Genomic DNA, 27,545 nt, shown 5'->3' with positions numbered 1-27,545 from the left:
TAAACCCTCACTCTATATTTTAAAATCAGTGTCTTCTCTCTCACTGGTGCATGTCATTAACTCACTGTGCCTTTTCCCAAACAGTACATGAAAGCTTATTATTCCACTGCTGTCTAAGGAATCTGAAAAACAAAAGAACTTTCAGTGTATAAATGCGATCTGTTTTTAAACAAAGGTTTATTCAAAGCCATTCGAAGGCTGGAAATAAAGCATTCGAATAACACTAATATATTTAAATATTGGGACAGTTATTTTGGGACAGTAGTTTCTACAAATGTGCATATCAGAACTATGCAGTAGGCTACAGAAAATATATCCATTGTCCATGAGAGGAAAGTAACAGCACTTTATGTTTTGATTGGTTGTTGTCCATTAGGTGCTGCGGTCAGTTAGTCGTCTGTTACTTGGCAGAGTACATGTGCTGCCTTTTATGTCTGAGGATCTCAGTGGAAGTGAGGGTCAAGTCTTCATTACAGACATCACAGTGATAAACTCTGGTAAGACTGGACACTGAGGACGAGCCTGTCTTTCCACATGAGGGCTCTGAAAACCACAACACATACTCACAGTTAGTTTCAGATTATTAAGGCAGTATCTAGTCGGCTAGCGAATCTGTTCGCTTGTGGAAGTGTTAGAGTAATCTGATACCACAGGATACCTCAAAATAAATGACATAAGCAATTCCTGACCTTCCTCCACCTGCTGCTGTTCTCCTGCTGGCCTGCAGGAGGCCTCGTGTTGCATGCGCTCCAGTGGAGTCAGAGGCATGTAGAGGTCACAGTTAGGACAGCTCCAGAAAGTGCGTAAACACTCGCTGTACAGATCCTTAGAGTCCTGCAAATCATACAACAAAAACACAAGGATTGATGGGACTCAGTAACATTTGTCAGTTAATTATAAATGAGATATATATTCATTAAAGAACATTTAAAGACTTTTCTTTCTGAGACATGAAATCCACAGGACAGCTAAAACTATTCAGCAATTATTTTATATACTTTTTTTTTTTTTTTTAAAGGATAAATATCTTGTTAATGAATTCAACATTTCTGTTTACCCTGTCGTTATTTTAATTTTAACCTTTATTTCTTCAGGTATGGTATGTTGTCACAGGGTTTCTGCAGTGTTCATCAAATTAAATTTAGGGCTTTTTAAGGCCTTATTCATGGTCATACTGGCCAAAGAATGAGGGAAAACCACTAGGTAAAATATTAATTCAGCACATGAATTTATTGACATTTCATTTACTGTTGTATAAATTGGGTATATAATTATAACTCCTAGTAATCAAATTCATCAATGAATGTGACCTAGACCCAGATAAGCAGCAGAAAACTGTCGTGTGTTTGTTGTTGTTTTTTTTTTTTTTGTTTGTTTTATAGATGGAAATCTATTTTCCATCTCTTTGTAACTCTAAAAATATTCTTTTCTAGACTGGCACTTTTTCCACACAGACTCACAGCCAGGCAGTTGTAGGTGAAGAAGCTGGTGACACTCAGGCCTCCTTTAATGGGGTGTGGCTTAGCCTCAGCTCCTGGAAACAGCGGGTTTAGATCTGGAGCTTTGCTGTGAGACAGCTCAGACTCAGACTGAGGGCCGATGTACAGGTTCTGGGTCTGGAAAGCTGTGAGTCGCCGTAGGCTGTAACTGGCCTGGGAAGGAAAGGTAAGAAATACACAGAAAATACAGAAAGAGTTTATTGAAGGAAACGGTAAAAAGCTGAATGAGAATCTGAGTCAATGAGAAACTAGACTTGATAAAGTAGGGTCACATCACAAAATTAATTAACATACTGGCAATTACTATTTGTATCAAGCATATGTGTGTGAGCTCCTTATGCTTCTGGGGTACATGATAATGTAACCACCAGGTCAGAATTGCATCAGTACCTCGGTGTAGAGCAGGAAGCGGACCAGGCCCTCACTCAGCTTCTCCATGACTCTGCGGGAAACCCCCTGGACTGTGTGTCCCTCCGCCATGCTTTGTCCCAGCTGGGCCAGCAGGAGGCGCTCCCACTCAGCCCTGAGAGTGAGAGACGTGGACAGCACCTTCAGGGCCTCCTCCGGCTCCCTTAGCTCCAGCTCTAGCCAGCTATCTACCACCAGACGTGTACAGTCAGCATTACTGTCCACAGCGTTTGCTACCAGCAGCAGAGTCTGGTGAGAAAATGGAGATACACAGAGAACTGATTTGTAATAATTGTGTATTATACATGGGCTTACCAGGATTAAGAAGTGAGCAATTCTCCATTGACCCCCATGTTATAATAGCTAACTTTACAGCCTAAAAAATATATTTACAAACCGGTACATTTTGTTTTTGGTCTCTAATGATAGTTTCCACCTCTGTGAACACTGGGGGGGAAGAGGGGTGATTTTTTTTGTACCACAACCGTTTTAATATTATTTAGGCTTAAAATTCTTACACAAATTAGGGCGTGGTTACGTTGAGCGCCAGCCCCATAGACAGGCACTGGTAGTTAGCTCTTTGCTAAAGCATCGGCTGGGCTAGGCGGCTACCTCCAGCGGTTGACAGGGGCTGCAGTGTCCGTGTTTGTTTGCCAATGTTCCGATAGGTTTTTGTGTCAATATGGCTTGTTCTAGCGTAGACTGTACTAACCGACCGTCGAAGGAGTCTGTGTTGCAGTTTTTTCGGTAAGTAAATTTCTCACTATTTTACCTGGATGTTTGCACTAATTAGCATGTATTAGCATATTTTGCCGCTGGCTTATGACTTAATTGCCTATTTATGGTCGCTGCTGATACAGATAGAAGACCGGAGCAGCTAATGTTAGGAACGCTGTCGCGGTGTGTTCCGTGCTCTGAGTCCGTTTATTGCAGGAATACTAGGCTACAATTTTATTTCGTCTCATTTTTCTGTTTAAAAAGTCCGACATTGCATGGACAGAGCAGTTCCGTCAGTAGCGGCGGCGTGCTGCTGTAACTGTAAGAGGATAGTGGGTGGAGGCAGCGGTGAAAGCCGGTAAATATTAAATATTTTAATATATTATTATTATCATTTTTATTATCATTAATAATAACACTACTACTACTACTACTACTACTACTAATAATAATAATAATGTTTTTATATATTTTATCAATATTAAATGATTGTTTCACAGTTAAATAATAGGCTAGAAATAAATTTTCCCCCACAACTCCACCAAACCCTGCAGCTCCACCTAAAACCTCTATCTGAAACAGTCATGTTTAAAACACAGCAGCAACATTATGATCTCTGTTGTATGCTATGTGTCGCGGTTACACGGGGTCGAGCTAGTCGGGTCGAACTCGGGGACTGTCGTGTGGTGGATGTAGCTGCGTGTAGCCGCCGCTTAGCTTGTTAGCCTAGCTGATTTGCTGTTTAGCCGTAGGCTAGCTCGGTTGCTCTGGGCTAAGAGGCCGAGTTCTCGGCCGCAGCTCAAATGCCCATAATGGTTTGGTCACAAAACCGACTGCCCGAAACCAATGGGTGACGTCACGGGTGCTGCGTCCATGTCTTATACAGCCTATGGTGGCAGTTTGTGGTGGGAACGGGGATATCCCACATCTGGTACTAACTTGCAGTGCTGGGACTCGCACACAGTTGGACAAATATGGCTTGTTGGTCTCCAGCAGAGTGACGAAGGCAAGCAGCTGGTGTCTGCTGCTGTCATTTCGATCAGGTCCTGCAGGCAGGAAGCAGAGACAAAGAGGGAAAGACAGACGAGACATGATGAGACAAGTGAAAGGAAGAAACGCTCCAAGAAAAGACTCCATCAGTGGATCAGGAGGCCGAGGAATAGATGTTACATGGAGAATTTTAGAGAGCATTACTTCCAATACATTTATTTAACTGCAAACAAATGAAACCACTGCAGAGAAAAATAGTGGGAGCTGTTCTTCAAGTGCAGAACAGTCAGGTGACAATTTAGACTTTACCACCAAGAAAAAATGTTTTGGAAAACTAGCGTAAATTTTAAGAACAATCACCACTAATAAAACAGGTCAGTGCAACAGACTTTAAAATCAAATCCATGAATCAACCACACCAATGAAGGGAAACAGATGATACAACTTATCTTGACAATGGGGTTATTTTTTTCAAGTAATTTATTCATTAATTATATTCTTTTGTTCTAAATTCTACATGTATAACTTTTAAAAGAAGTTGTTTTAGAGGTTTACCCATTTCTCTGCTGTCATCCTGAGGCACTTGTAAGACCTCTGGGTCACTAGCAAACACACTGGTCGGGTGGATCACCACTCCCTGCTTATTCTTTGTGTGAAACACCTACAAAATGTAAAATCACAAAGTGGAAGAAAATGGGATTTTTTTCCACTCTACATTATCACACAATCACCACTGAAACAGCTGCTTTATTTACACAAGGTTTTCCCTCTTCATTGTATCATTAAAACGAATAAAGGGCGTAGGTGCGGCAGGAGGCCCGACCTGATCGGAGTCCTTGCGGGTGGAGTTGTGTTCGTCGGGCAATGCCAGCTGAGGGTAGAGGCCTCGACAGAGCAGCAGCTTAAGCAAAACCTGCTGGTGGGAGGACAAGTCCTGACTGATGCTGACTGCCTCCTGCAGCTCTGAGACGTTGTGACGCAACTTGAACTTCACCTCCTGTTGCAGATCAAACAGCATCACTGACAGATCACTCTCAAAGATACATAAAGACAAACTTACCCAGCTCTGTAAAACTGACACGTCTTGATACCATATGTGCTTTATACAAAGATAACATCATTTATCTTTGAAGTGCTGACTTTTAACAAATGCAGGGATCAGAGGCAAATTACAGTACATTTTTATTTGATTCTGCCTGGTGAGTCATAAGTGTACCACAAAATAACAAAAAAGACTCAGCCGCTGAGGTTTAAAAGTTGTAACCATAAATATGATACAGTTTTGCAACATAAAGTTTATATATGTTCATTTATTTATGAGTGTTAAACATTAGTGGTGAGGTTTAGGGCAAGTTATTTAAATTATGTTACACTGTGCTCTGAGTTTACCTGTATGTCCATGTTCTGTCCTGATCCCTCTTTGTCCTTCTTGCCTTTGCCTCTTTCTTCTGTGTCTGATCCTGAGGACAGTTCTCCGTCCTGGCCCTCGTCCAGCCTCAGGACTTTACGTCTGCTGCCCTCCTGCTGCTCGTGATCCCTCTTCAGCTGATGCAGCTTCCTCCTCTCTGTTAGCCTCTCCCTGCGTTGTCCACGATCACCATCAGAGGGAGCACCGTGCTCTGATTCCAGCAGGCCCTGGCTCCTCAGCAAGTCCTGTTCACCAGAGATGAAGCTCATACTGAGAAACAGTATTCACATATTTTTAAAAAAAAATCCCAAAACAAAACTTTTGGTCAGTTGCCTGCCTTGAACTGTCTGCGTAGGTTGACCATCTCATATAGTCGCTGCTCCTCCAAGCCTCTCCTCCTGCACCACTTCCTTGAGCCACCACCTCTCTCTCCCTTCACCTGTTGAGCTCAAAGATGAACCTTATTAAGTACAGTGAAGATCATCTTATATGCCACCTGTTAGAGTGTCAGATCTGTTTATACAAAAGAACAAAAAAAGAAAAAACTGACAACTTTTCCCACACTGACCTCCACCCAGGCATTGAAGGTATTGAGCAGGGTAAAGGGGTCTCCCTGGTTGCTGTGCAGGGGCTGACGAGCAGTGGCACAGTCTGGATTGTGCTGTGAGCTGCGCAGGAAAGGTGACTGAACGCTGAGGGCTGCTGCCACTGTCAACACGGGCTCCACAAGGTTAAGCAAAGAACCCAGTACCAGCATCTTCCCTGAATGAACACAAACATACACACTTGCATCTAAATCTACATTGAAAATGAATTGCTGGTTTAAGTTGCGACTGTCTGTGCAGCTCTAAACTGAAAGAGACCAAGTTTTAAATGATACCAAGGTACCTTGTTATTTTATTCACTTAAAAAAAAAAACAAAAAAAAAAAAAAACATTGTATTGTGTTCTCTTAAAAAGACAGGAAACAAAAAATATAAACAACCATATGGTTTTGGCATGAGGACTCTTACCTATGACCACATCCACAGGCAGTTGTGCCAGCAACTTCCCAATGGAGGTTAATTCACCAAGACTGTCTAGCGCCCCCTGCTCTTTCAGATAAGTAACTGCAGTCTGGATACTGGCAGCTGGTGGTGGGTCAATGAAGACAAAAGAAAGTGGATCTCCAAGACACATGCTCTTCATCTGCAGGAACAAAATGGCATAAATAATGCTGGCATTTAACTACGGAAGTTGAAGACTCAAAAAGAACTGCTATTCTGGAGACCTGGAGAACAAGGGAGTCCAGAGCCACTCGGTGGATTTCAGGCACAGGATAGGATGCGAAGGCATCATAGTCAGACTCAGCGTACAGACGGTAACACACCCCTGGACCTGTACGGCCAGCTCGACCTTTCCTCTGCTCAGAACTGGCTCGGCTGATCCAGAACTCCTGCAGACGTTGCATCTTAGCCTTAGGATCAAAACTCATTTCTTTTACCTTTCCTATAAAAAGAACACATTTAAAAAAAATAAAAATAAAAAAAATAAAAAATTTATATGGTTATTTGTAATGATGGACTCGGGTAGGTCGAGCAAATTTTAAAAGATTTTATCCCAAGCTATGAATGTACTGGTAGTTCCATACCTGAGTCGACAACAAAGCGCACACCGTCGATTGTAACTGAGGTCTCAGCAATATTAGTAGAGATGATGCACTTTCTCACCCCAGGAGGAGCAATGTCAAACACCTGAGGAATAACATGATAACAGATAGTTAGAACTGATAAACTATAGCTAACATATCAGATTCAAACATGACTTGTCCAGTCGAATCCAAACAAAGTTGACTGTGCCTTATCCTGCTGGGCCAGTGAGAGAGTGCTGTGCAGTGGTAAGACTATCCAGCGACGTGTGTGTGTGGCATAAATTTGACAGGCCTCCTGGATGGTGGAGATCTCCGCCACACCACTGAGGAAGAGGAGCAGGTCACCGCGCTCCTCGGGTGGGTATCGCTGATCGATGCCCTGCAGAATGCGCAGGTATGGTCTGGGATCCAGTTTCTCTGAACGTGAGGGCTGCTCCTCAGGTGGAATGGGCTGGTATATCACCTTAGTACAGGAAACAGAGAAAAATAATATTCAGATGCAATTAAAAAACAACCAACAAAAACCTAACATATTTATGAACAAGTGTTGTGTCACTATGTCATTTATTTATTTAAACAAGAATATTCAAATTTTACAAAACAAATAATTAGAATATTTTGTTATATATAATAATAATAAATCAAATAATTACTATCAGATTTTTTTTATTGTAATGGAAAGGTGCTTTTTGGCCCTTTGTGGATGCATCAAAAATCAAACCACATTTGGAACTACACTTGTTGTCTCTTGTAAAGGTAAAAATCTTGACACTTCCAGAGCATTTGCCTTTGAGTGTGCCAACCTCAAGACCCAGAAAACTAATTTCCTTTGGTGAGATGCGTGTTTATGTCTGTGATTACCATGTGTCTCCTGCTTACCTGTATAGGAAACAGCCTGCCTGGCACCTGCAACACAGGGGCACCGCTGAAATAGTCAGAGAAAAGTTTGATGTTGATAGTGGCTGACATAAGGATGAGACGCAGGTCTGGGCGTTCAGCCACCAGAGAGCGCAGGACCCCGAGAAGGAAGTCACAGTGGAGATGTCTCTCATGGACCTCATCCACAATCACCACCTGGTACTGGGCTAGCGTCCTGTCCTGCTGGATCTGTCGGAGCAGCAGCCCCTCAGTCAGGAACAGCAGTTTGGTGGCCGTGGTCCGAGTGGTCTCAAAGCGGATGTGGTACCCCACCTGAAAATTAAGACTGCATTTTGTGAGCTCTAATACAGTTTATCTTTTCAAATAAGTACTAACTGCATTTCACAATCTTTGACTAAACCTGCAAATAATGATTTATGTTCTGTTATTCATATGCTGCCTATTTGATTTTTTTTTTTTTGATTAATTATTTAGACTATAAAAATGTCCAAAGGAATGGAAATAGTTTATAGTACTTTTTAGCTGAATTAGTCTGGCCAGCAGCAAAAACATTTTCGATTAATAATGAAATTAACCAAACCATAGTAAGAATTTATTTACATGTGTGATGCTATGACTTACCACATGTTTAGTGTTTTCACTTTATAATTAACAGAAAAATATCAATTAGCAAAATTGCAACCAATTATTTATTTATTTTTGTTACTAAAGATGACAAACCTTTGAGCCATACTGATTGAGACTCTCAAAGCTGACCCTCTTCGCAAGGGATATACAGGCAATACGTCGAGGCTGAGTGCAGGCTATGTGGCTGAATCCAGCTGAAAGAAGATACTGAGGCACTTGGGTGGATTTCCCACACCCTGTGTCCCCTGCCACCACAACCACCGGGTGACTTCGCACCAGCTCCACTATCCTGTCCCGGTACTGGAAGATGGGCAGGTTCTTCTGCTCCCGGCAAAGCTTGGCCAGCTTGCCAAAACTCTGCCTCTGGCTGAAGTCCAGGAAGTGCAGCAGAGCCAGGCGGCAGTCGGAGATTTCCTGAGAGCCTGGACCTGAGGATCTCTGCTTGCTTCTGTGCTTCGACTTTCCCAGGCGCTCCTCGATGTCCCTGGTGCACACAGATACATTAATCCGGTAGCGAGCATCATACTCTTTAGGAAGGCCAAGATCTACCTTTCCAGTCTTTCCCCTGTCCTTCCCTTCTTCTTTACCCTCTTTTTGCCTGGCTCCCCCTGACCCAGACATGTCCCTCTTTGTTTTAAACCTCTGGAAGCGGTCAAAGAAAGCCCAGAACTCCTTGTGCTCCGGGCTACCGGCCTGGATGTAGTCATGCTGGCGGAAAAAGATCTCGTCCAGCTGAGCTCGGCACTGCGGGCTGTCCCAGTCCCAGCTCCGACTGTCTCTCCCTCTGTGTGTGTCCATATTTGCTGTAGATTTCTTGCCTCCTCCAGCACCAAACGGGATTCAAGTTTGTTCAGTGCTGACAAATGAAATCCACGTTCATGTGTCTGAGACAGGAAAAGAACAAGTCCTACATATTGATTAAGACTGCTACAGCTGACATCAATGGACAATACTATTTTAGGACTAAGAAAAGACAAATCCAGTCGCGACTGCTGTGGAGGCTAGGGGAACAATAATACGACGGGACCGTTTCCGCTCCCAAAAAAATCTTCCGGTAAAAAGTAGATTCATATTGGTTCCGGGGTGCATCTGTGTGTGTGAATAGCGCTTAATTATTTGAGTTACTGTTGCCTTCCCATCCGCCCCAGGCAAACCCCAGAGATGGCTGAAGGGGGGAGTTGTAGGTTTCAGCAACTTCCGCGTTCAAAAAACTGCAGTTCCTCGGGACTGGCTCCAGAAGTGAGCAATTCTCGATTGACACCCATGTTAAAATAGCCAACTTTACAGCCTAAAAAGAAAAAAAATAAAAATAAAAATACATTACAGCATGGTACATTTTTTTGTTTTTGGTCTCTATTGATAGTTTCCACCTCCGTGAACACTGCTTTTTAGTGTTATTTAGGCTTAAAATTCTCCATAGACGGGCACTGGCAGTTAGCTCTTTGCTAAAGCATCGGCTGGGCTAGGCGTACACTCTCACTAAAATCCAAGATGGCGCAGCTCAAATGCCCATGGTTTGGTCACCCCCCACCCCACAAAACGGACTACTGAAATACCCAGACCACCCCGCCTGGCACCAACAACCACGCTACGTTCAAAGTCACTTAAATCACCTTTATTCCCGGTTTGAGCTTCAGCGGGTCATTTTGATTATGTCTACATGCCTGTGTCTATACATGCATTGAGTTGCTGCCATGTGATTGGCTGATGAGATATTTACGTTAACGAGCAGTTGAACAGGTGTACATCATCAAGTGGCCGGCGACTGTACACTAGTCAAGATATTTCTGTTTTGCATTTGTTTCGAATGTAATACTATTTTTTCCTTTTCATTACAAATGATTATATCAGTTTAACAATTTGGGTGAAAAGTTGTCCATGATTTTCAGAATATCTCAGTATTTTTACTTTAATGGGAACGGCACGGGCGGTATCATTTTATTCAATTTAATTTTCAATTCAATTTTATTTATGTAGCGCCTTCCACAATTAAAAATGTCTCAAAGTGCTTCACAGAGACCCAGAGCCTGACCCCAGAGCAAGCATGTAAGGCAACAGTGGCAAGAAAAAACTCACTTTTAACAGGAAGAAACCTTGAGCAGAACCTGGCTCATATGGGGGACCCTGTCCTGCCTATGGCCGGGCTGGGTGAAAGGAGGAAAAGGAGGAAGAGATAGGACAGCTGGGAATGGAGGAGAGGAGGAGGACAAGGACTCACCTGTTTGTCTCCTTAAATACACCCTTCTGTTGCTGCCATAAATATAAAACTTGGATTCATCAAAAAAAAATGGGACTTTTTTCCCCTGTCGTCCATTGTGAAATGCTGGTATTTCCTAGCTCACCAAACAAGCAGTTTGTTTCCCCTCCTCAGAAGTGGTTAGATACTGCTACTCTTCCTCTGAGACCACAATAGGACAGGCTTCTTCTGACAGTGCTTTTGCTGACTGGATTCTTGAGTTCTTTCTTTAGCAAATTCTGCTACTTAAGCAATGGTCTGCTGGAAACTTGAGGCACAGCCTTATTCATAATAGGTGAACACCAGCTGCAAGTTGAGTTACTTGAACGAGCTTCTAACGAGTAGATCAAATCCACCTGAGCGTCATTTGAAGGCTTGTCTCACCCAATTTTATCCCTCACACACAAGAGACAGTTAAAATGTGGAATAGTGGCACTGAGGCAAAGTCCTTCAAAAATTGTAGTTTCAAAGCATATCAGTGGATGGAATTAGAAATGCAAAGAGTGAGGTTATATTAGAAATATTTTATTTCAAAACATCTGATATACACATTTACACAGATTTGAGAGACATTGAAGATCATATTCACATATTAAACATGAAACATTTAACTAAAACAAAACCTACTATTTCACACTGTGTTTTATGCTGATAGAAAAGCAGTTAAAATGTAAAAAGCCATCTATGATGAGGAGGCAATGCTTTCAAAAGTGAATGATCACAGCACTAACTTTTCAGAGATTTCTGTTGGACTAAAAATCAATAATAAAATTCATTAGATACCAAACCATAGGAGGTACAATGGAATGAGCTTGATGTCCTTTTGTTTTTCATTTGTAAAATTCAGAACAAGGACAACAAGAAAAAGTGTTGGAAAATTCTTAAGATGGCTTCTGATAAAACACAGGACACCAGAGTACAAAGATGCACATTTCATATATGTGCATGTGTAACTATCACACCTGAAATCTATTTATTGTGCAGCGCATAACATTGTTCTCCATTAAAACACACTAAAATAACAACAAAAAACAAGACAGAAATAAAACACTTATTTACATTAACCCCTTATAAAGTCACAGTGGACATAAAATGTGTTGCAGCTGCTCTTCAAGCAAACTGTGCATTTTCCACTGCAGCCAGACCGGGAGTTGAGGCCACTGCATCAGCTAGAGAGTCAGACTGGTGTTTTACTGAAGCAACAATCCGTACCATGTTACTTCTCATCCCCCCGCGTACGTGTCCATATCTTTGGCCTTGTTTGACCATTTCACAGTGGTCTATACCCCCGTTTGTTCTTTGATCCAGCCACGGAATTTGGTGACTGTTGCGTAGATGCCAGGTTTGTTTCTGCGGGCGCAGCCGTCACCCCAACTAACAACTCCTGCCAGGAACATACGCGTGCCAGACGGACTGGATAGAGGACCGCCGGAGTCTCCCTAAAACAGATAAATCCACAAAGATGCACACACATTCATGAAATATTTATATCCCTTGTTTTGTAAAATACACTGAGAGAGAACTATTCTGCAAAGAGAAACAGAAAGAAAGAAAGCAGGGGGCAGCAGCACGGGGGTCAAGGGTCTTTTAATACCTGACAAGCATCAACTCCTCCAGTCAGCACCCCAGCACACAACATCCGAGACGTGATCTGCCCTTTCATCAAATCATTACACACAGAGTGGTTTATGATCCGGACCTGGGCTTTTTGGAGCACTGTTGCAGCTGATCCTGAATCACAAACACACATGCAGGAGGACACCATTACATCGGGGCTCTAACAGTCAATAAACTCCCCATAATGGCTCGCTGTCAATTCACAATGCTACTTCTATTACTGCTATAAAAACAATGCTAGCAAGAAGTTGTAATTAATTACTGTCAGTAGAAGCAGTTTATGGTTTTTCAGGACTCACCTCCTTCCCGAGTGGCACCCCACCCGGTGATCCACACAGTGTTACCAGTTGGAAAATCATGCTGGGGAGCCGGCAAGCAGATGGGCCTGATGTAGTCAGAGTAGGTGACAGGACTGTCCAGCTCCATCAAGGCAATGTCATTGTCAAAGGTGTATGAGTTATAGTAAGGGTGGGCTATGACCCGCTTCAGGTTCCTCTTCACCACAGCACTTCCAATCTTCCGCTGGATGTGAAGGCCGAGGTAAGCTTCCCAAGTGCCAGGCTGGGACAGTCTGAGGACACACAAGAAACCAAATCACAAAGTTCATTCTTCAACTCAGATAACCATTAACAGGCACATCATGTGGCAGAAGCATCACATTCGAAAACACGAGTTAAGCCAGGTTAAAGTTAAATGGCAGAGAGTGTGACGACTCAGGCTGCCTCAAAAGTAAACTCAATATTTAAAGCATTTATTACAGACAATTTAAAATAAATAATTATTGTTTTTACTGATAGAAATATCTATGTCACTGTTAAGTCACCTCAGAGAAATGTGCACCTGACAAAAAAAAAATCTACTGTAAAAAGATTTAAAATATCAGAAATGTGATTTATGAGTCATAAGACAGAGCTCCATGTTTTTGTTTACAGTGGCAATAGAGAGGCATGAACTACAACATGCATTTTAAGGGTGAATAATTCAAGACACGAAGCGTGTTAAATTATTCATGTACACATTCAAGCATTGTGTTGTTAGTGAAAACACAGAGGACTAAGGTTTCATTTTGCGTGCGACAAACTGTTTGCCATGAACAGTAACTGAAATGCCAACTGAACTGTTCTGTACTAACAACTCAAAGAATTGAAGAAGTTCTACGAACTTTATTTTTTTCCCCATACAAAAGCAGTATAACATGAACAGCTTTGCTGTGTCTGTGTAAACACCATAAAGTAAGACGCTACCTTGTCTTGCCGTCATCTTGCACACAGTGGGCAGCAGTGACCAGCCAGTGTGGATTGATGAGAGATGCTCCACACACGTGACCGTAATTTTTGACATGGAGGCTGACCTGCCAGGGAAACTCCCCTTCCTCTGCGTCCTGACCACCCACAATACGAGATGTCTTAAACATGTTCCTCCCACAGTCTGAAAAGTAAAAACAATCAGTCATTCACAGGGCCGGCTTGTTGCAGCTTGATGAGGTTTCTGAAGTGGGTGTTCGTTCACAGCTGCTTTGTCATACAAATTAACTGTGCAGATGGTGATAATAACAATGTGATAATGTGACGCAAACTGCTGAGATTTTGTGCGTGACATACCGCAGTTCTCCTCGTCAGACCCATCGTCACAGTCTGGTGTGCCGTCACATTCTGGGTTCACTTTACTGATACATTTATTGTTGTTACATTTATATGTAAGATCAGTGCAGCTTACATCAGAGGCTACAGAAAAAGAAAGAGAGAGGAAGGGAAGAACAGTATGAATTTCTACAGTTCATTTCAACATCATTAGTTTTGTGGTCACTAAAACATGTTTGTTGCACGTTACACAGGAGATAGTGTCACATTTGCATTGCAGTTATTGCACTGAATTATTCCTATGAGTTTGGCACAAGTGACCATTTATACATTGCACGTGATCATTTGATCCATTCAATAAAAAACAAAAGCCAACAGCAGATTCAGCATCTTACTTCTCTGACAGTCAAGCTCATCTGACCCATCCCCGCAGTCGTCCCTGCCATCGCAGCGATTCTTCTCAGAAACACATTTGTTATTCTTACATGTTATTTGTCCAGATTTACACCCACCTTAAAAACAAAAAAGAGCACGTATGAGAAAAGTGACTGAAAGCCTTTCAGTGCTTATGTGAAATACGTTCTTCATCAACATCAGCAAGTCTTACCGCAGTCCTGCTCGTCTGTGCCATCTCCACAGTCATCTATGCCGTCACATTTCCAGAACATGGGCTTACACAATCCATTTTTACAAGTGATACTTTTATCATCGCACTCTGGAGGAAAACAGTGAAAAATTAACTAATTAGTACACAGCTAACTCATCTTGTGTGTTACTGATATATAAAGTCATTAGAAAAAGAAATTAAAACCAATAGTCTGAGTATAAAAAATGAGTTCATAGTACTTACTGCAGTTGAACTCATCAGTCATGTCTCCACAGTCATTCCAACCATCACACCTGAGCTCTGAATTAATGCAGCGCTGATTTTTGCACTCAAACTGTTTGGGACAAGCTGTGGATGAAAGGGTCAATGTGAGACACACATTCCTGATGTTAAGAAATAATCATTATCTGGGAGAAACTGAGCCACTTACGATCTTTCATGTCAATGGCCTCAAACTGTGCATCAAAACCTCGGTCTACGTAGGAGGCATCAGAGAAAAACATCACGCTCATTTGTCTGGAGTTGCTGGTTTCCGCTGTTCCATCAGGATAATCTCCACACAGTCTGAGGATGAGACGCACAAACAGTGACAGTTTGTTCTGTTATGCAATCCTTACCTGGTTTTTATACGTACAAACGTGTACTCACTTCTTTCCATTGACCTCCACATAGTCCTTCTGACAGTCTTTAATGTTTTCCTGCCCAGGCTCAGACAGGAGGAACTTTTTGAACGTCAACTTCACCACCTTACCAGCAGGGACCTGAATGGTTGATAGAGACAAGTAAAAACGGAATGACATGGTGACGTGACTTTCTAAGGAGAAATACAGAACAGAAACATACGAAGCGGCTGAGTAACGTGTAGATTAAGAGCTGACATCTCACCTCGATTGTCCACTGGCATGAAGTCTGAGGAGGATAGTAGTTTGGGAAGTTAGGAGAAGAGAAGGTGCCTTTTTCGCCTGTCAGCTGGCCACCACAAGTTGTACCTGTTAAAAAAAAAAAAAGGAAAAATAAAAGGTGTGTCAGTATTTGCACAAATCTCAGACATTTATGGTGTAGCTTGTAACAAAGAGGCTCAAGCTACAGTCACAAACATTACCTTTACTTCCACGTCGGACTTGTGTGACTTTAGCTCTAAAACCTGGGTAGTTCTTCTGTTCATTTGTGGCCATCGTAACCAGCAAGACATTGCCAGAAGACAGAAAGGTCAGTGGTTCACTGGGTGAGTAGTACCCACACATCCTGTAGAAAAAAAAACAGACAGCATGGATTTCCTCTATGTACTGTTCCCTGACTGATACATTAGGATGATAAAAAAAAACCCATACGTGTATATGTGATGGTTATGATGCAGTTTTATTTAAACTGCATATTCACATCCAGCAACCACTGAATGTGAATATGCAGTTTAAATAAACTGCATATTCACATTCAGTGGTTTAAACTGCATAACCACTGAATGTGAATATGCAGTTTAAACCACTGAATGTGAATATGCAGTTTATTTAAACTGCATATTCACATTCAGTGGTTGCTGGATAAAACACCAACAGAAATAGTAATGTACAAAATGCCACTTCTGAGATTCTTCCTCCCACTCAAGAATAAAAATCCTCACTGAATCTGGACACATCATGTCGTCTGACAAGGCTGGTTGCTTTGACATGGACTGAGTTTAATCATAGACTAAAAGCTAAAAAAAAAAAAATCATTCCACTACCCTCTGAAGAAAAAAGTATCATGTGGCATCAGTGTGGATGGCTTATATATCGCTAAAGCATTTTATCTCTACTGAAACGATTTTATCATGCACACATGAAAGTCCTTCCTTTACAGGTCCAGACTGCTGACTGCATGCTGTGTTTCCGGTTTGGAAAGAGCAATCGCATTTTCACATTTTCAGCTGAGCTGCTGCCAAATTTAGAATAAACCGTCACGTTACAGGTACCATTATTCTAGCACAACGCCTAACCCAGGCAATGTGAGGCAACTGCACCTTTATGTACAGTATAACGATCAACCAGAAGCACAGTATCTGACCAGCAGAGGGCCTTACATACAAGATAAAATCTAATCTATCCAAATCTAAAAGCATGTGCAGAGTGCCACAGTATGAAAATAAGAGTCAGGAAGGCCATGGAGTGAATGCTGTAAACAGATGAGGCAACTCACTCTTCCATGACGCGGCTCTCAATGGCCACCAGGGAGTCGTAGATTTTGACAAAATCATTCTTGCAATTCTCTTCCAGATTCATTGTATCAAACTCAAGCTTGATGACATGGCTTGGGTCTGCTCTCAGCTGCCACTGGATGAAGGTGTTGGGGGGATAAGGGCTGTCAGGGAAGCCGGGGGATTGGATCTGCCCTATATGATTGGCCCTCGCATGTTCTGCAAACTTGAAAAATCCTGAGACATAGACGACAACATTTAGTGGTGTTCACACTCAGCTTTGTTGAATCACTGGTAAAATAAATGATAAAGGAAAGCTCAGCACTTACTGCTGAATGATGTAGAAAACAGGCGGGCATCAAGAGCTGTGAGATGACAAAAGACAACACAGATGTAACCGAGAGGAAAAACTATGCAAGGGACCGTGGAAGTGGACAAAATCACAAATGACAGCTGTCTGGCTTTCATTTGCCTTTACTCTACCTGAAGACACCACGTCTGCAAGGACCAGAGAGTTGCCAGGTCTGTGCAGGGCACGCTGCACCTTGTCCACCAGCGTGTTCATTGAAGACATGGCTTTGTCGACAGCTGCCTCTTGGCCTGCAGGGACTCTGAACTCAGACAGGTAGTAGGCAATGACGCTTCCTTCACTAAGGAGCAGCGAGACAAGGAATAAATCGTGTTTAGGCAAAGCAAACGACACACGTGTGATGACTGATCAGGACTTTATTGGTCTTACATTAAATTCTGTAAATTGGTAAGTGGTCAGTGATGTCAGTGATTTAACCAGAACACAGCTATGTAAAATGCTCTTGTGCATTCTTCCCAGATAAAAGTGTAAATGGACCTAATTGCTCTCTTTCTTACCTGAAAGCTTGAACTGTAGAACCAACATAGTATTTGGCCAGCTGTGGACTTTTGGAATAGATGATTTTAAGCTGAGAGAGACAGGAACATAACCACAACACAGTGTGACCGAAGGCTATTTGAAAGTACAGAAGAAAAAAGTTTAATTTCTGAGAGCATGGCAGTGGGGTGGAGGCCTGAGCAGCAGTCTTACCTGTGAAATCACCTGCTTCGCCAGCTCCTTAAACTCGGTGCTGTTGGAGTTCTCATAGGCGTCTTCAAACACCTGGTTGGTGATCCGCATGGAGCCGCTGTACATCTTCTTGACCCGCACATCTTTACGGACTGAAGGATCACACAGACATTTTATTTTATCTCCTTGTTTTGTTGTTTTTTTTTTGGTGTTATTACTGTAGTATTCAACTGTTTAGGCTTTTGATTTCTTTTTGATTATCACTAAGATTTTTTTGCCTTTTATATTTTGTGTTGTGATGTTTTAAATAAATTATGTACCTTTAATTCTAGGCTTCAGTCATTTGCATGCACAAACAAATACACAAACAAAGGCGTGCTGAGCTCTAACTCTCCTATGAACAATTCGAGGTTTATCAAAACCATGTGTGCTTATGTGTTTTGGTTATTTCATCAAAGGGAAATTGAAGACAGCAAAATTAATGTGGGCGCTTCCTTTCTTTTGAACCATGTCTTTTACCTCCACTAAAGAAGACAGCTATTGACAGTAGTCAAGACTGTTCAACCTGACTTTAATAACAGTCATAATAATAGTTTTGCCGTTTTATTATTTGCTTCATATTGAGAACATAGTGTATATCAAGACACTGATGGCCAGATTCCTTGATTGACATTAGTTACATTCGTTTATCATTGTGATGAGGTTACCTCAAAGACTGTGATCTTTTTCATTAAGCTTTTGCTGTTTTGTCCATGTCTGTACATACATACATTTGAATGGACTGAAGGGAGGGGTACTTACAGTGGAAATGCCAGACCAGCAGTCCGGTCATAAGAGCAATAACAGCAGCAAAGATCACCACACCGATCACAGCCCCAACTTTTCCTGGACCCTTTTTCTTCTCAAGCTTTTTGTTATCTGATGCTGGCAAAAACTGGACAGAGGTGTCCCAGTCTTTGTCCTGGAAGACAGACACAGAGCGATGGAAACATTAAAACTAGATGGCAAGTAATAAGTGAATATTACTTTCACAGGAGAAGGAGGAAATGTGTTCCACTAAAAAAAAAAACAAAGAAAAAACGCAAATGGTTTTCACTAAGGATATCCCTTTACTAATAGTGTTTTCTGTAATTTTTTAAAGACATGATGCAATATTGTGGCTTTCTGTACCTGAGTAGATAATCAACTGAAGATAAGTGACAGCAAGACAACAAGTAGGTGCCTGTATATTTTAGGAATGTCTCAGTCTGTGGTCACCTACAGAATTACGTTCTCAATTAGAGGAAATGTGGAACTGAAATACTGACATTTATTTGACAAGTAGCTTTTAAAGGGAAAGGAATCCGAGCAGATTTTCAGTCAAAATCTGGTCATCAAAAAGCAGAATGGACAGTTTCAGTGTCTGGAACTGTTAATGAATTAGAAGGGAACTTCAGGCATGAGTCACTGCTCTACCTTTAAGAGGTGAGACAGAGAGGGGGGAGGGAGTACAAAGGTTTCACCATGTAAAATCCTGTCAAACCTGCTGGGAGCAAACTACACACAGATCTAAAGTGGAACACAACAAGTTCCTGAGCGCTGCCTGCACTGCAGTGTAAAATCTAAGGCACCTGTAAAACTGGACAACTTCACCGGCCATCAAAATATCATCTTAAAAGCTTTTGGATGTTTCAAGAAATTTGTTTCAATATTTTGTGCCAGTCAATTTTAAAAATCACAAGGTGCCTAGTGGAGGATCATCTGCAGTGCAACATTATGACACCATTAACCATGTTTGAATAAACCAAGACAAACACTTTCTTTACACCTGTTTAAACCTGAGACTCATACTGAGATGATATAAATGATTTACACAGCACCTGTGAGGGCATGGCAATAAGTTTAAAGTGTAATACCGTAACAGAATGGCTATTTTGAAGGAGCAGGTTTTACATTTGTCGCATTAAATTCTCATTTTACAGTTTTTAAAAGAAATTTCCAATTTTCCAATGTTCCAATGTTTATTAACCAAATATCAACCAAATATACACCGTTTGCTACTTCTCTCATTTGGCGTGCTTTTATCAAAGGCTTGTGTTATAGCTGGTTGTTTCTGTGTAATGTCTTTAGCCGTTACCACTGGCGGATGTGTGGTTGGCCTCGCTGCTTGGCTCTCAGCAAATTGTTCCGGATGCTGCCTCTTCAGATGGTTAAAGAGATTCGTTGTGTTGCCATCCGAAGCACGAACCTTCTCTGTGCAAACTTTGTAAATGACAGTTGTTTGCACTTTGTCGTTTGGAGAAAACCCAAACCAGTTCCAGTTATTTTTGGGGACCAACTCCGAGCTTTCACTGCCGTTGTCGGCCATGGGTACCCGCTACACCTTGACTAAAACAGCGAGTTTAGTAAAAAAAAAAAAAAAAATCAGCACTGCTCGTACTTCGCCATGATTGGTTGGTCATGTTCACGTGAAGCGGACAGTTAGTTGCCCATAAAGCCTGAAATTCACACGTAAATATTTAGTGAGCAATTTCTCAGTGTCCACCTGTTTCAAACAATGCCATCCTAATAATTTTTTTTTTTAGTCTGTGAGACACATAAACTCTGAAATAATGTCAAATACCTAATATTGTCCATCTTTCTTATTATTCTTGTGGACAAGAGAAATCAAAATCTAAATAAACATCATTTAATCATCATTTGTGTAAATGACTCATTACCAAGCCTCACTGACCAAAACAGCAACCTCACTACTACGTTTTCACCTAACACTGTGCATTTATCACCATGTACTCTGAATGTGTGGAGCAATCTTAAATGGATGTCAGTCTACACAGGTGAAGGACTCAAGTGAACAAGTCACAACAGGGTGGAGGAACCCGGAGGAATTCAAACGGCTGCTCACTGACGGCTGCAAGCTTTCTGAGGATCTCCACCGATGACACCCAGGGATGGTCCCAAAATGTTTTCACGCCAAACATCGTCCAGAGATACACTGGACGATGTTTGGTAAAGGTTTAAGTTAAGGGGTTGAAGGGTTTTGGATTATTATCTGCTGTGCTGTGCAGGTGGGAGGAAGCCGCAACACATTTTTTTCCATTGTACCAACTTCTTGGAAATGAAATGCCAGAGAAAAGGAGGGCCTGTTATGGTTAGGGTTTGTTTGTTCGCAGGATATCTCAAAATATGTAACAGGTATAATTTGATACCTGATGATTTCTGCTATTTCCTCATGAACTTCTGTTCTCGCTCGAATGGACACACGACTGCCTACTGCAATAAGTACCAGTGTCCTGATCCTGACGCAGGACAGAGGAGGTATTTGCTCACAAAAAAATCAAGGTGTGACACTTTCGGGTTTTTTTTTCTCTATGGGAATAACAGCTCACGTAAAGGGAACCACATTAAACTGGTGACACAGCCTCTAATCAGCACAGAACCAGAAGCTCAGCAAAGAAATAAAAGCAGTTTTAGGCAATTTAGATAAACCAGTGATTTGAGTGTTAAGGTTAAAGAACTCCAACTCTTTGCTTGTATATAGTTACATCCTTTCAAGTGATATGTGTGGAATGACAGCACAAGCGATCTATCTGTTTCACGTCTGACTGGTTTGCTGTGAGCAGGTTCATTTGCCTATGACCCAGACTTATTTAATTCAGCCTGTCTCTGCAGCAGCTTGGTTTACTAGCTTGTTCTCCTCACAGTCACTCAAACATGCACCATTGTCAGTGTGTGTGTGTGTGTGTGTGTGTGTGTGTTTCCCTAGGTAACAACTTAACATAAACTCTTTCATGAAAACACAATCACATAGTCGACATTTAACAGGATATAAAACTGAGCCACCACCTTAGTTTCCGGCACATAAGCTGTACAGAAGTGGTTTCTTACCGAGTTCGGGGTGTACCTCAGTCCACTGTCCATGTAGTCCATCAGGGATCAATACCTGGACTAAACTGCCCAAAGTAAAAACTGAACGATCTCAAACACCTGATACTGCTTCTCCTTCCCCCTGCTGCTCTTTGTGTTGCTTTCGTTGACCTCTGTATGTTCTGATGCTTCCTACAGGCTGTTTTCCGAGGTGAACCTGCAGGCCTGGGCGCCGAGAGATGATTCCTGTGTTTGTCAACGAATTACACCTGCGAGCGATGTAATAATAATAATAATGATAATAATCTGGTCAAAAACGTATCCCTGAGTTATTCAATTACGGCTCCTCTCCGGTCGAGATGTTCATAAATGTCGATCCGATCGGAATATGCCACCTGCTTAAGGGACCTCAACGGAGGGAAACTGAGCGAAACAGCAGAAAAAAAAAAACTTTTTCCGGGAGCTTCAGGTTTCTGCGGGCGTGTCTCCACCCCACATACACTTGGAGCGACTTCCTGTTTACCTGCAACAGGTGAGCGTCACTATGTTTTTTCCGAAACGTCCTTCAATGTAAAGCGATTCAGAAATAAATGAGAGTGAGAGAGTATTGAAATTTAATTAAAAAAAAAAAACAGAAACTGTTTATATTACATTTATGTTTTGTTACATTGTTATAGTAATGGTTTTATTTTAGCCTATTTTTAGTATCAGTCATGTGATCTTGTGCTTCAGGCTGCCTTGAGTAATGTAACGATGATGACTCACTTCTGCTGAATCACCTCGATTTCATTTCACATCTACTATGAGCCACAGGTTTCTGTTTGAAAAAACGGCCAAACCCCACCCCGTAAAGGAAATTCCCCCAGACTGTGAGAATAAGTAAATGGATCAAATTTTCCAATTTGGCGTGTGTGTATATAAATATAAATATAAAAAAAAAAAAAAAAAAAAAAAAAAAAAAATATATATATATATATATATATATATATATATATATATATATATATATATGCATTGTCAAAATTCAGAAGTTGTAGCTTCTTAAGTGCAAATATTTGCTTTGTCTTCATCTTCTATGAAACTATTTCTCAGTATCTTTTGGTATTTTCACTTTTTTTCTGGGATTTTATGTGCTAAATCATTAATTGCTTAATAGAAAGAAAAACTAATTTAAACATAAAGTTTGTAACAGTTTGGGCTATTTGTCAATCTATCTATGAAAAGACGACACATCCATATGGAAGTTGTGAGTTTATTGATGTGTATCCCCCTTGTAACCATGAATCTGTTTCCACTGGTGTCAGTTTTATATATATATATGTGTGTGTGTGTATATATACACACATATATATATATTAAAAATCACTAATATGCATATTATATTAGTTCCCAGTCCCCTCCCACAATCAAGCAGGCAGTTACAAGATTGAAGCTGTTTGGGTGCATAGTGAGACAGTCACATACAGAGATACTGTCACAGGAAGAGAAAAAATAAAAAACAAGAAAACAAACTTAAAAATATATATATATCATATCATTTCATATAAGAACAATGCACACCACAGGTAATCCTCCGGAAAAAAAGCCATGATTGCAACATCAACTATACAGGCATACAAAGACAATACTAAGAGAGAGAGAAAAGAGGATCCTAGGATTCATTTTACTTGTTTGTGTCATTCTCTACCTGTAAATATACATGTTAGCTTTTTTCTTTTTTTTCAGAAACCAGCTCTCCAAGCCCTGTCTTTCTGTGTGTCTCTGTCTGCCTGCACAGCCCTCCAGCTCCAAGTTGTCTTCAGGTGGCTTTGATCCAGGGCCGGCCCGAGTGTTTCTGTTACCTGGATGGTGATTTTTTTTTATTTTAACTCCCACAAATTCCCCAAAAATAGCTTTAGTACCAACAAAAATTATTTTTTTACAATCCACAAATTTGGTAAATTCAGGTTTAGAAAAACAACTCCATTGTTAAGGAATTGTTGTGCACCCCTAAATCCACCAGTGTATGTTTTGACTTCATTTGGGGGCCTCCTGGTTGCCAGTGGGCACTGAGCCACTGCTTATTATGTCTGTGCCTCTGGGCTGGCCCTGTGTTGATCTATCAGACTGTTCTGTGCTTTTTGACCAGTAAAGCTAACAGTTGCTCCAATAATGTGTGTACATCATCCCCAGCTTTATTTTCAAACTAACTTCTGTGGTAATTATTTTTTGCTTAATTATTTGTCAGTTTGTGGCATGTCATCACCCTCTGTCACATTGTATGTGACACTGCATTAAAATCAAAGCCACATGGGAGCATGTCAGATACATAGTATGGAAAAAGCTTCCACAATACATTCAACTATGTAACACATGTCAGTAAGCATTACTTAATCTACCGATTTATACCATCTCCTTATCAATGAAAAGTTGTGTTTGTGTGTGTAGGAGGGGATATGTTATCACATTCACTTAGTAGAGGTTCAGAGTAGGTGTTTGAGCTGGGGGCCTGTGCACACCTTCACCTTTCCCGACTCTCTCTAACAGTGTGCCTGCAAACACAACTCATGATCACCAAGCTAAGAACCCTAAACAAACTCATAACCTCATCCCTGGGAAAAAAAAGGTGTAATAAAAACATCTACTCTTATATATATTTAAACTGTATATGTATATTTTTGTCTGTTATCATAACAAAGAACAGAAAGTAAATAATTCATGATTTCATTTTTTTTTCTCATTTGTTGTTTCACTATACATTTTAATCGGTACAAAGAACCTTCATATACAAGCAATCTATTGAGAGGAAAAAGAACAAAATAAAACACCAATTCTTTTTGAGAAAACCATCAGAAACTGCTTGGATGACACTCGCGCGATGGAAAACTAAAGTGCAGAGTCTGATACGCTACTTTAATGATGGCTACTCAAAAACGTTTAAAATTTTTGCTTGATTTGCCTTTCACTTTCAAAAATAAAGAAAATGTCTGAAGAACTGTTATACATCTTGATCTGAGATAGCTGTATTGGTAATTACAGAGAAATCTGCAGAATCACATTTTCTGTAATGCAAAATGGCAGATACATCACCTTTTCAAAAGAGACATGATCAAAAAAGAGCTCTATAGTACAATAGTAGCAGTAGTAGAAGTAGTAGCATTATTTAAGGATCGTTTTGAACAAACCAGTAAATGGAGTTTTGGATGTATGCAAATAATTGTAACAATAGCATCATGTGTTATTGGTCAGTAGTATGTTCCCCCTAGGTTGCTGTCCTCTGCCAGACTCCACTGTGCCCCCCGTAGGCTCTGGTTAGATTTGCATCTGCTCCAGGTATTTGTAGGTGGGGTTTTCGTAGCCGTGGTTCTGCATCTTGCTGAGATGACGCTCTTCGGGTGTCAGCATGGGGTCGACCTGTGAGACAGACACATGCCATTCATAATGGCTGACCTCAGCGAGGGCAGACTGCAGTGAAAAAGGTAGGACTCCTAACAGCTCTTCTCAAGACAGCACCACATGCTGTGTGTGTCGTATGCAAATGCTTCAGGGACAATAATCTAATGTGCCCTGCACTTACCCACTAGCTCCATTTACGTGAGAGAAGCATAATTTAATGTAAATCTGAAACTTGGAATAAGATGGAAAGCAGTTCAGCCAGAGCACTGCTGTGTGTGCTACACACCCTCTGCCCAAATCTCCACACTGTGCTGTGGCTTACCTCCACGATGCCATGACTGATGGTGCCATATTGCCTCTTCCTCAAAAGCACCAGACTGATCACAATCACAGTTGCTATGGCCACCGCGATCACCAGCAAACCAATCAGTGCACTGCTCCCAAAGCTGAAATCCTCTCCCAGGGGGCGGTAAGACTCCTAACATGTAGAACAGATGAGAGGGGGAGAAAGAGAGAGAGAGCAACAGTAAGGAGACAATACAGCTGACCACTGACACAATAAAAAGAAACACAATAAAGCTGATTTGGATTTGTACACATTTGCTAGTCACATCAATCACGAGGTCATTTTCTTATGCTGAATAGACATTTAAATTGGTGATATGCTGTTATATGACAACTTCAAAAAAGGCTTCTGTCCAGCCATTTAAAAATATATATGAACCCACAAACCATTTTTAAAGGGAAACTCCAGCATTTATCAACCAGGGTCTTATTCTCAAATTTACTTCTTAATTTCCATTATGTCCAATGAGCATGAGAACACAAATAACTACATTTCACATTCAACTTTTACAATCAACTTGCTGACACAAACTATCTCCTTGTGTTTACTTGCTCTCTTCCTAACATGCACACGAATCGACTCGAGAGCGAGTCTCATGTTGATGTAGATAACCCAGCATTTGCACATGAACACAGCAGATGTCAGGTCGATCTGGATGTGGATCTGCTGTGCTGTGAATGTTACTTCAATAGCTACAAGGATTTCCAACGTACAACTATCTGTGTTTACTTTCAGTCAGACTCAAAGAGAACTGTTTGCAGCGATCTGGAAAGCGATTTTGGAAAGTTGTAGCAGGCTCACACAACTGATCCCCTGATCAATATAGTTCCCATCGGAGTTTGTGTTCTGAAATCTCTGCTGCAGAGGTGCTGAACAAATTGTTATCATGATCAATAATCATAATGAAAAGCTTATAAGATTAGCACCCAGGTCAACGCATACAATAATTTCCCTTTAGAATATAAGCCACTCATTTATTTATCAGGAGTAAACACATCTGAAATTGGGTTTTTCTGTTCTGCAGATAAACTGTACTTTGATTTTAAACTTTGCCAAGCAGAAATAATTAAAAATATCACTTTTAGTGATTAACCTTCCTTGAAGCTGCTTCTAAATCGGGGGGGGGGGGGGGGGATAAGTTAACTGGAGGAGATTTGACTCTTAATTCTCATGTTATGTTATATAACCACAGTGAAGCAGGGATAAAATCCCTTTTGGCCAAGGATCTGTAAGAAATGGTTGACTTGTGAACAGTGTGTAAACATGCATGAAACGTGTCTTTGTGGACAATTGTGTTATATCTTATCCAATTCCTTGTATACATACACAACCACAGTCACCCACGCTCATTTTCACACACAGTGTGATCTGACACATATGACACAAACTCATATGTAGACAGCCCCATTTTTTTAAATATATAAACTGCTCATTCTCACACATAAACCGAGCACACTCAGTTTGTGTGGATTCACATTCATCATATGAACTGAGATTTTCAACGTGTACATTCAGATACATTCACATAACAAACATGCGTCCATGCAGAAATAACCAAAACATATTAGCCTGAACAAAAAAATAAAACTTAAAAAAAAATAAGGGAGGGGATTAGGGGTATGTTCCAACTGTCCGCTGTGTTTTTCAATTTTTCATTTATTTCTTTATTTGCAGTTATCAGCTGCAGAACAAATTCTCTGCACACTCCCACACTCCCTCCTTTCATCTTCTCCCCACTACTGATAACTACAGTTCCCCAGAGAGCCCTGTGGAGGTCGCCGCTATACTCACCAGCTCATCATCATGCATAACGCTGACTCTCTCTGCACTGTAAACCACTTCTTTAACATCCAGAGACTCATCAATCACCTGTCAACACAGACAGGGGAGCCCAGGTTACACTCACCACAATGTGTGTGTGCGATAGCCAGAAAGCGACAGAGAGAGATAGGCAGGTGAAGAGCGAGAGGGTGTGAATGTGCAGTGAAGTAAACTGTAAGGATTTTCTGTGTTTGGTTGATGATACACTTGGAGCTGTCTTGTACAAAACTGGAAGGAGAGAGGGAGGGGGTTTGCAAGCATCAACAACAGACTCTCTTCTAGGCACACTTAGCATGTCTTTCTAAACAGACTGTCAGCCACTCATTACTGAGAGCTCAAATCTGGAGAAGAAGCACTGTGAGTGGAAGTGGGTGTGTTCAGGAGGCAGAGACAAAATCTGCCGTTTGTAGAGACGGAGCAGTCCAGAGTCTGTCACGAAAAATTATCACCACAGGAATTTAAGGTGTCACCACATTTTGTCATTTTTTTAACCTCAGATTGCTCCGTCTTAGAAAAACTGGCATTTCCAAAAAGAAACATGCATGCATTCAAAAACTTGCATAACTCATATTCACACACACATAGTCACACACACATACACACACATACACACACGCACACACGGCTTTGTGGTCAGTGTTGGATTAGCATGCAAAACACAGCCCACATTCAACAGCCCAAGCATCGTTCGAAGCTCTGTCAGAAGAAGAATGGTGTGTCTGGCAAAAAAAAAGTAGCATGCGATGAC

At 41.2% G+C, this 27,545-nt stretch overlaps 3 protein-coding genes across 4 annotated transcripts in view; all 3 read right to left on the bottom strand.

Moving 5' to 3' along the window:
* Positions 1-158: 158 nt before the first annotated feature.
* Positions 159-9,162, bottom strand: dhx34 (DEAH (Asp-Glu-Ala-His) box polypeptide 34). The gene is made up of 16 exons (XM_041047143.1): positions 8,251-9,162; positions 7,531-7,842; positions 6,860-7,114; positions 6,652-6,754; positions 6,292-6,509; positions 6,035-6,209; positions 5,591-5,784; positions 5,360-5,461; positions 5,004-5,267; positions 4,438-4,611; positions 4,170-4,275; positions 3,564-3,670; positions 1,890-2,156; positions 1,461-1,652; positions 690-834; positions 159-543 (listed from the first exon to the last, which is right to left on the bottom strand). Exons 1-16 carry the CDS (start codon positions 8,953-8,955, stop codon positions 401-403), a joined length of 3,462 nt encoding a protein of 1,153 aa, XP_040903077.1. The 5' UTR covers positions 8,956-9,162; the 3' UTR covers positions 159-400.
* A 1,735-nt stretch (positions 9,163-10,897) lies between these two features.
* On the bottom strand, positions 10,898-21,678 carry st14a (ST14 transmembrane serine protease matriptase a). Its single transcript, XM_041046914.1, has 19 exons — positions 21,277-21,678; positions 18,211-18,370; positions 17,431-17,561; positions 17,238-17,308; positions 16,854-17,020; positions 16,700-16,735; positions 16,373-16,607; positions 15,300-15,442; positions 15,083-15,186; positions 14,846-14,958; positions 14,628-14,761; positions 14,441-14,545; positions 14,198-14,305; positions 13,986-14,102; positions 13,612-13,734; positions 13,255-13,438; positions 12,310-12,581; positions 11,988-12,124; positions 10,898-11,832 (listed from the first exon to the last, which is right to left on the bottom strand). Exons 1-19 carry the CDS (start codon positions 21,316-21,318, stop codon positions 11,674-11,676), a joined length of 2,541 nt encoding a protein of 846 aa, XP_040902848.1. The 5' UTR covers positions 21,319-21,678; the 3' UTR covers positions 10,898-11,673.
* Positions 21,679-22,493: 815 nt separating this feature from the next.
* Positions 22,494-27,545, bottom strand: part of aplp2 (amyloid beta (A4) precursor-like protein 2) — a 52,463-nt gene continuing 47,411 nt past the window's right edge. For both annotated transcript variants that reach the window (XM_041046974.1, XM_041046973.1), the window contains 3 exons: positions 26,768-26,845; positions 24,953-25,108; positions 22,494-24,648 (listed from right to left, as the gene is read on the bottom strand). In XM_041046974.1, the coding sequence (XP_040902908.1) occupies positions 24,547-24,648; positions 24,953-25,108; positions 26,768-26,845 (336 nt within the window). In that variant the 3' untranslated portion in view covers positions 22,494-24,546. The remainder of the gene's footprint in view (positions 24,649-24,952; positions 25,109-26,767; positions 26,846-27,545) is intronic.

This window comes from Toxotes jaculatrix, chromosome 9, assembly GCF_017976425.1.
Source record: "Toxotes jaculatrix isolate fToxJac2 chromosome 9, fToxJac2.pri, whole genome shotgun sequence".
NCBI classification, from domain to species: Eukaryota; Metazoa; Chordata; class Actinopteri; family Toxotidae; genus Toxotes; species Toxotes jaculatrix.
The sequence above is the reverse complement of the archived record's forward strand: the minus strand, read 5'-3'. Positions and strand labels throughout refer to the sequence as shown.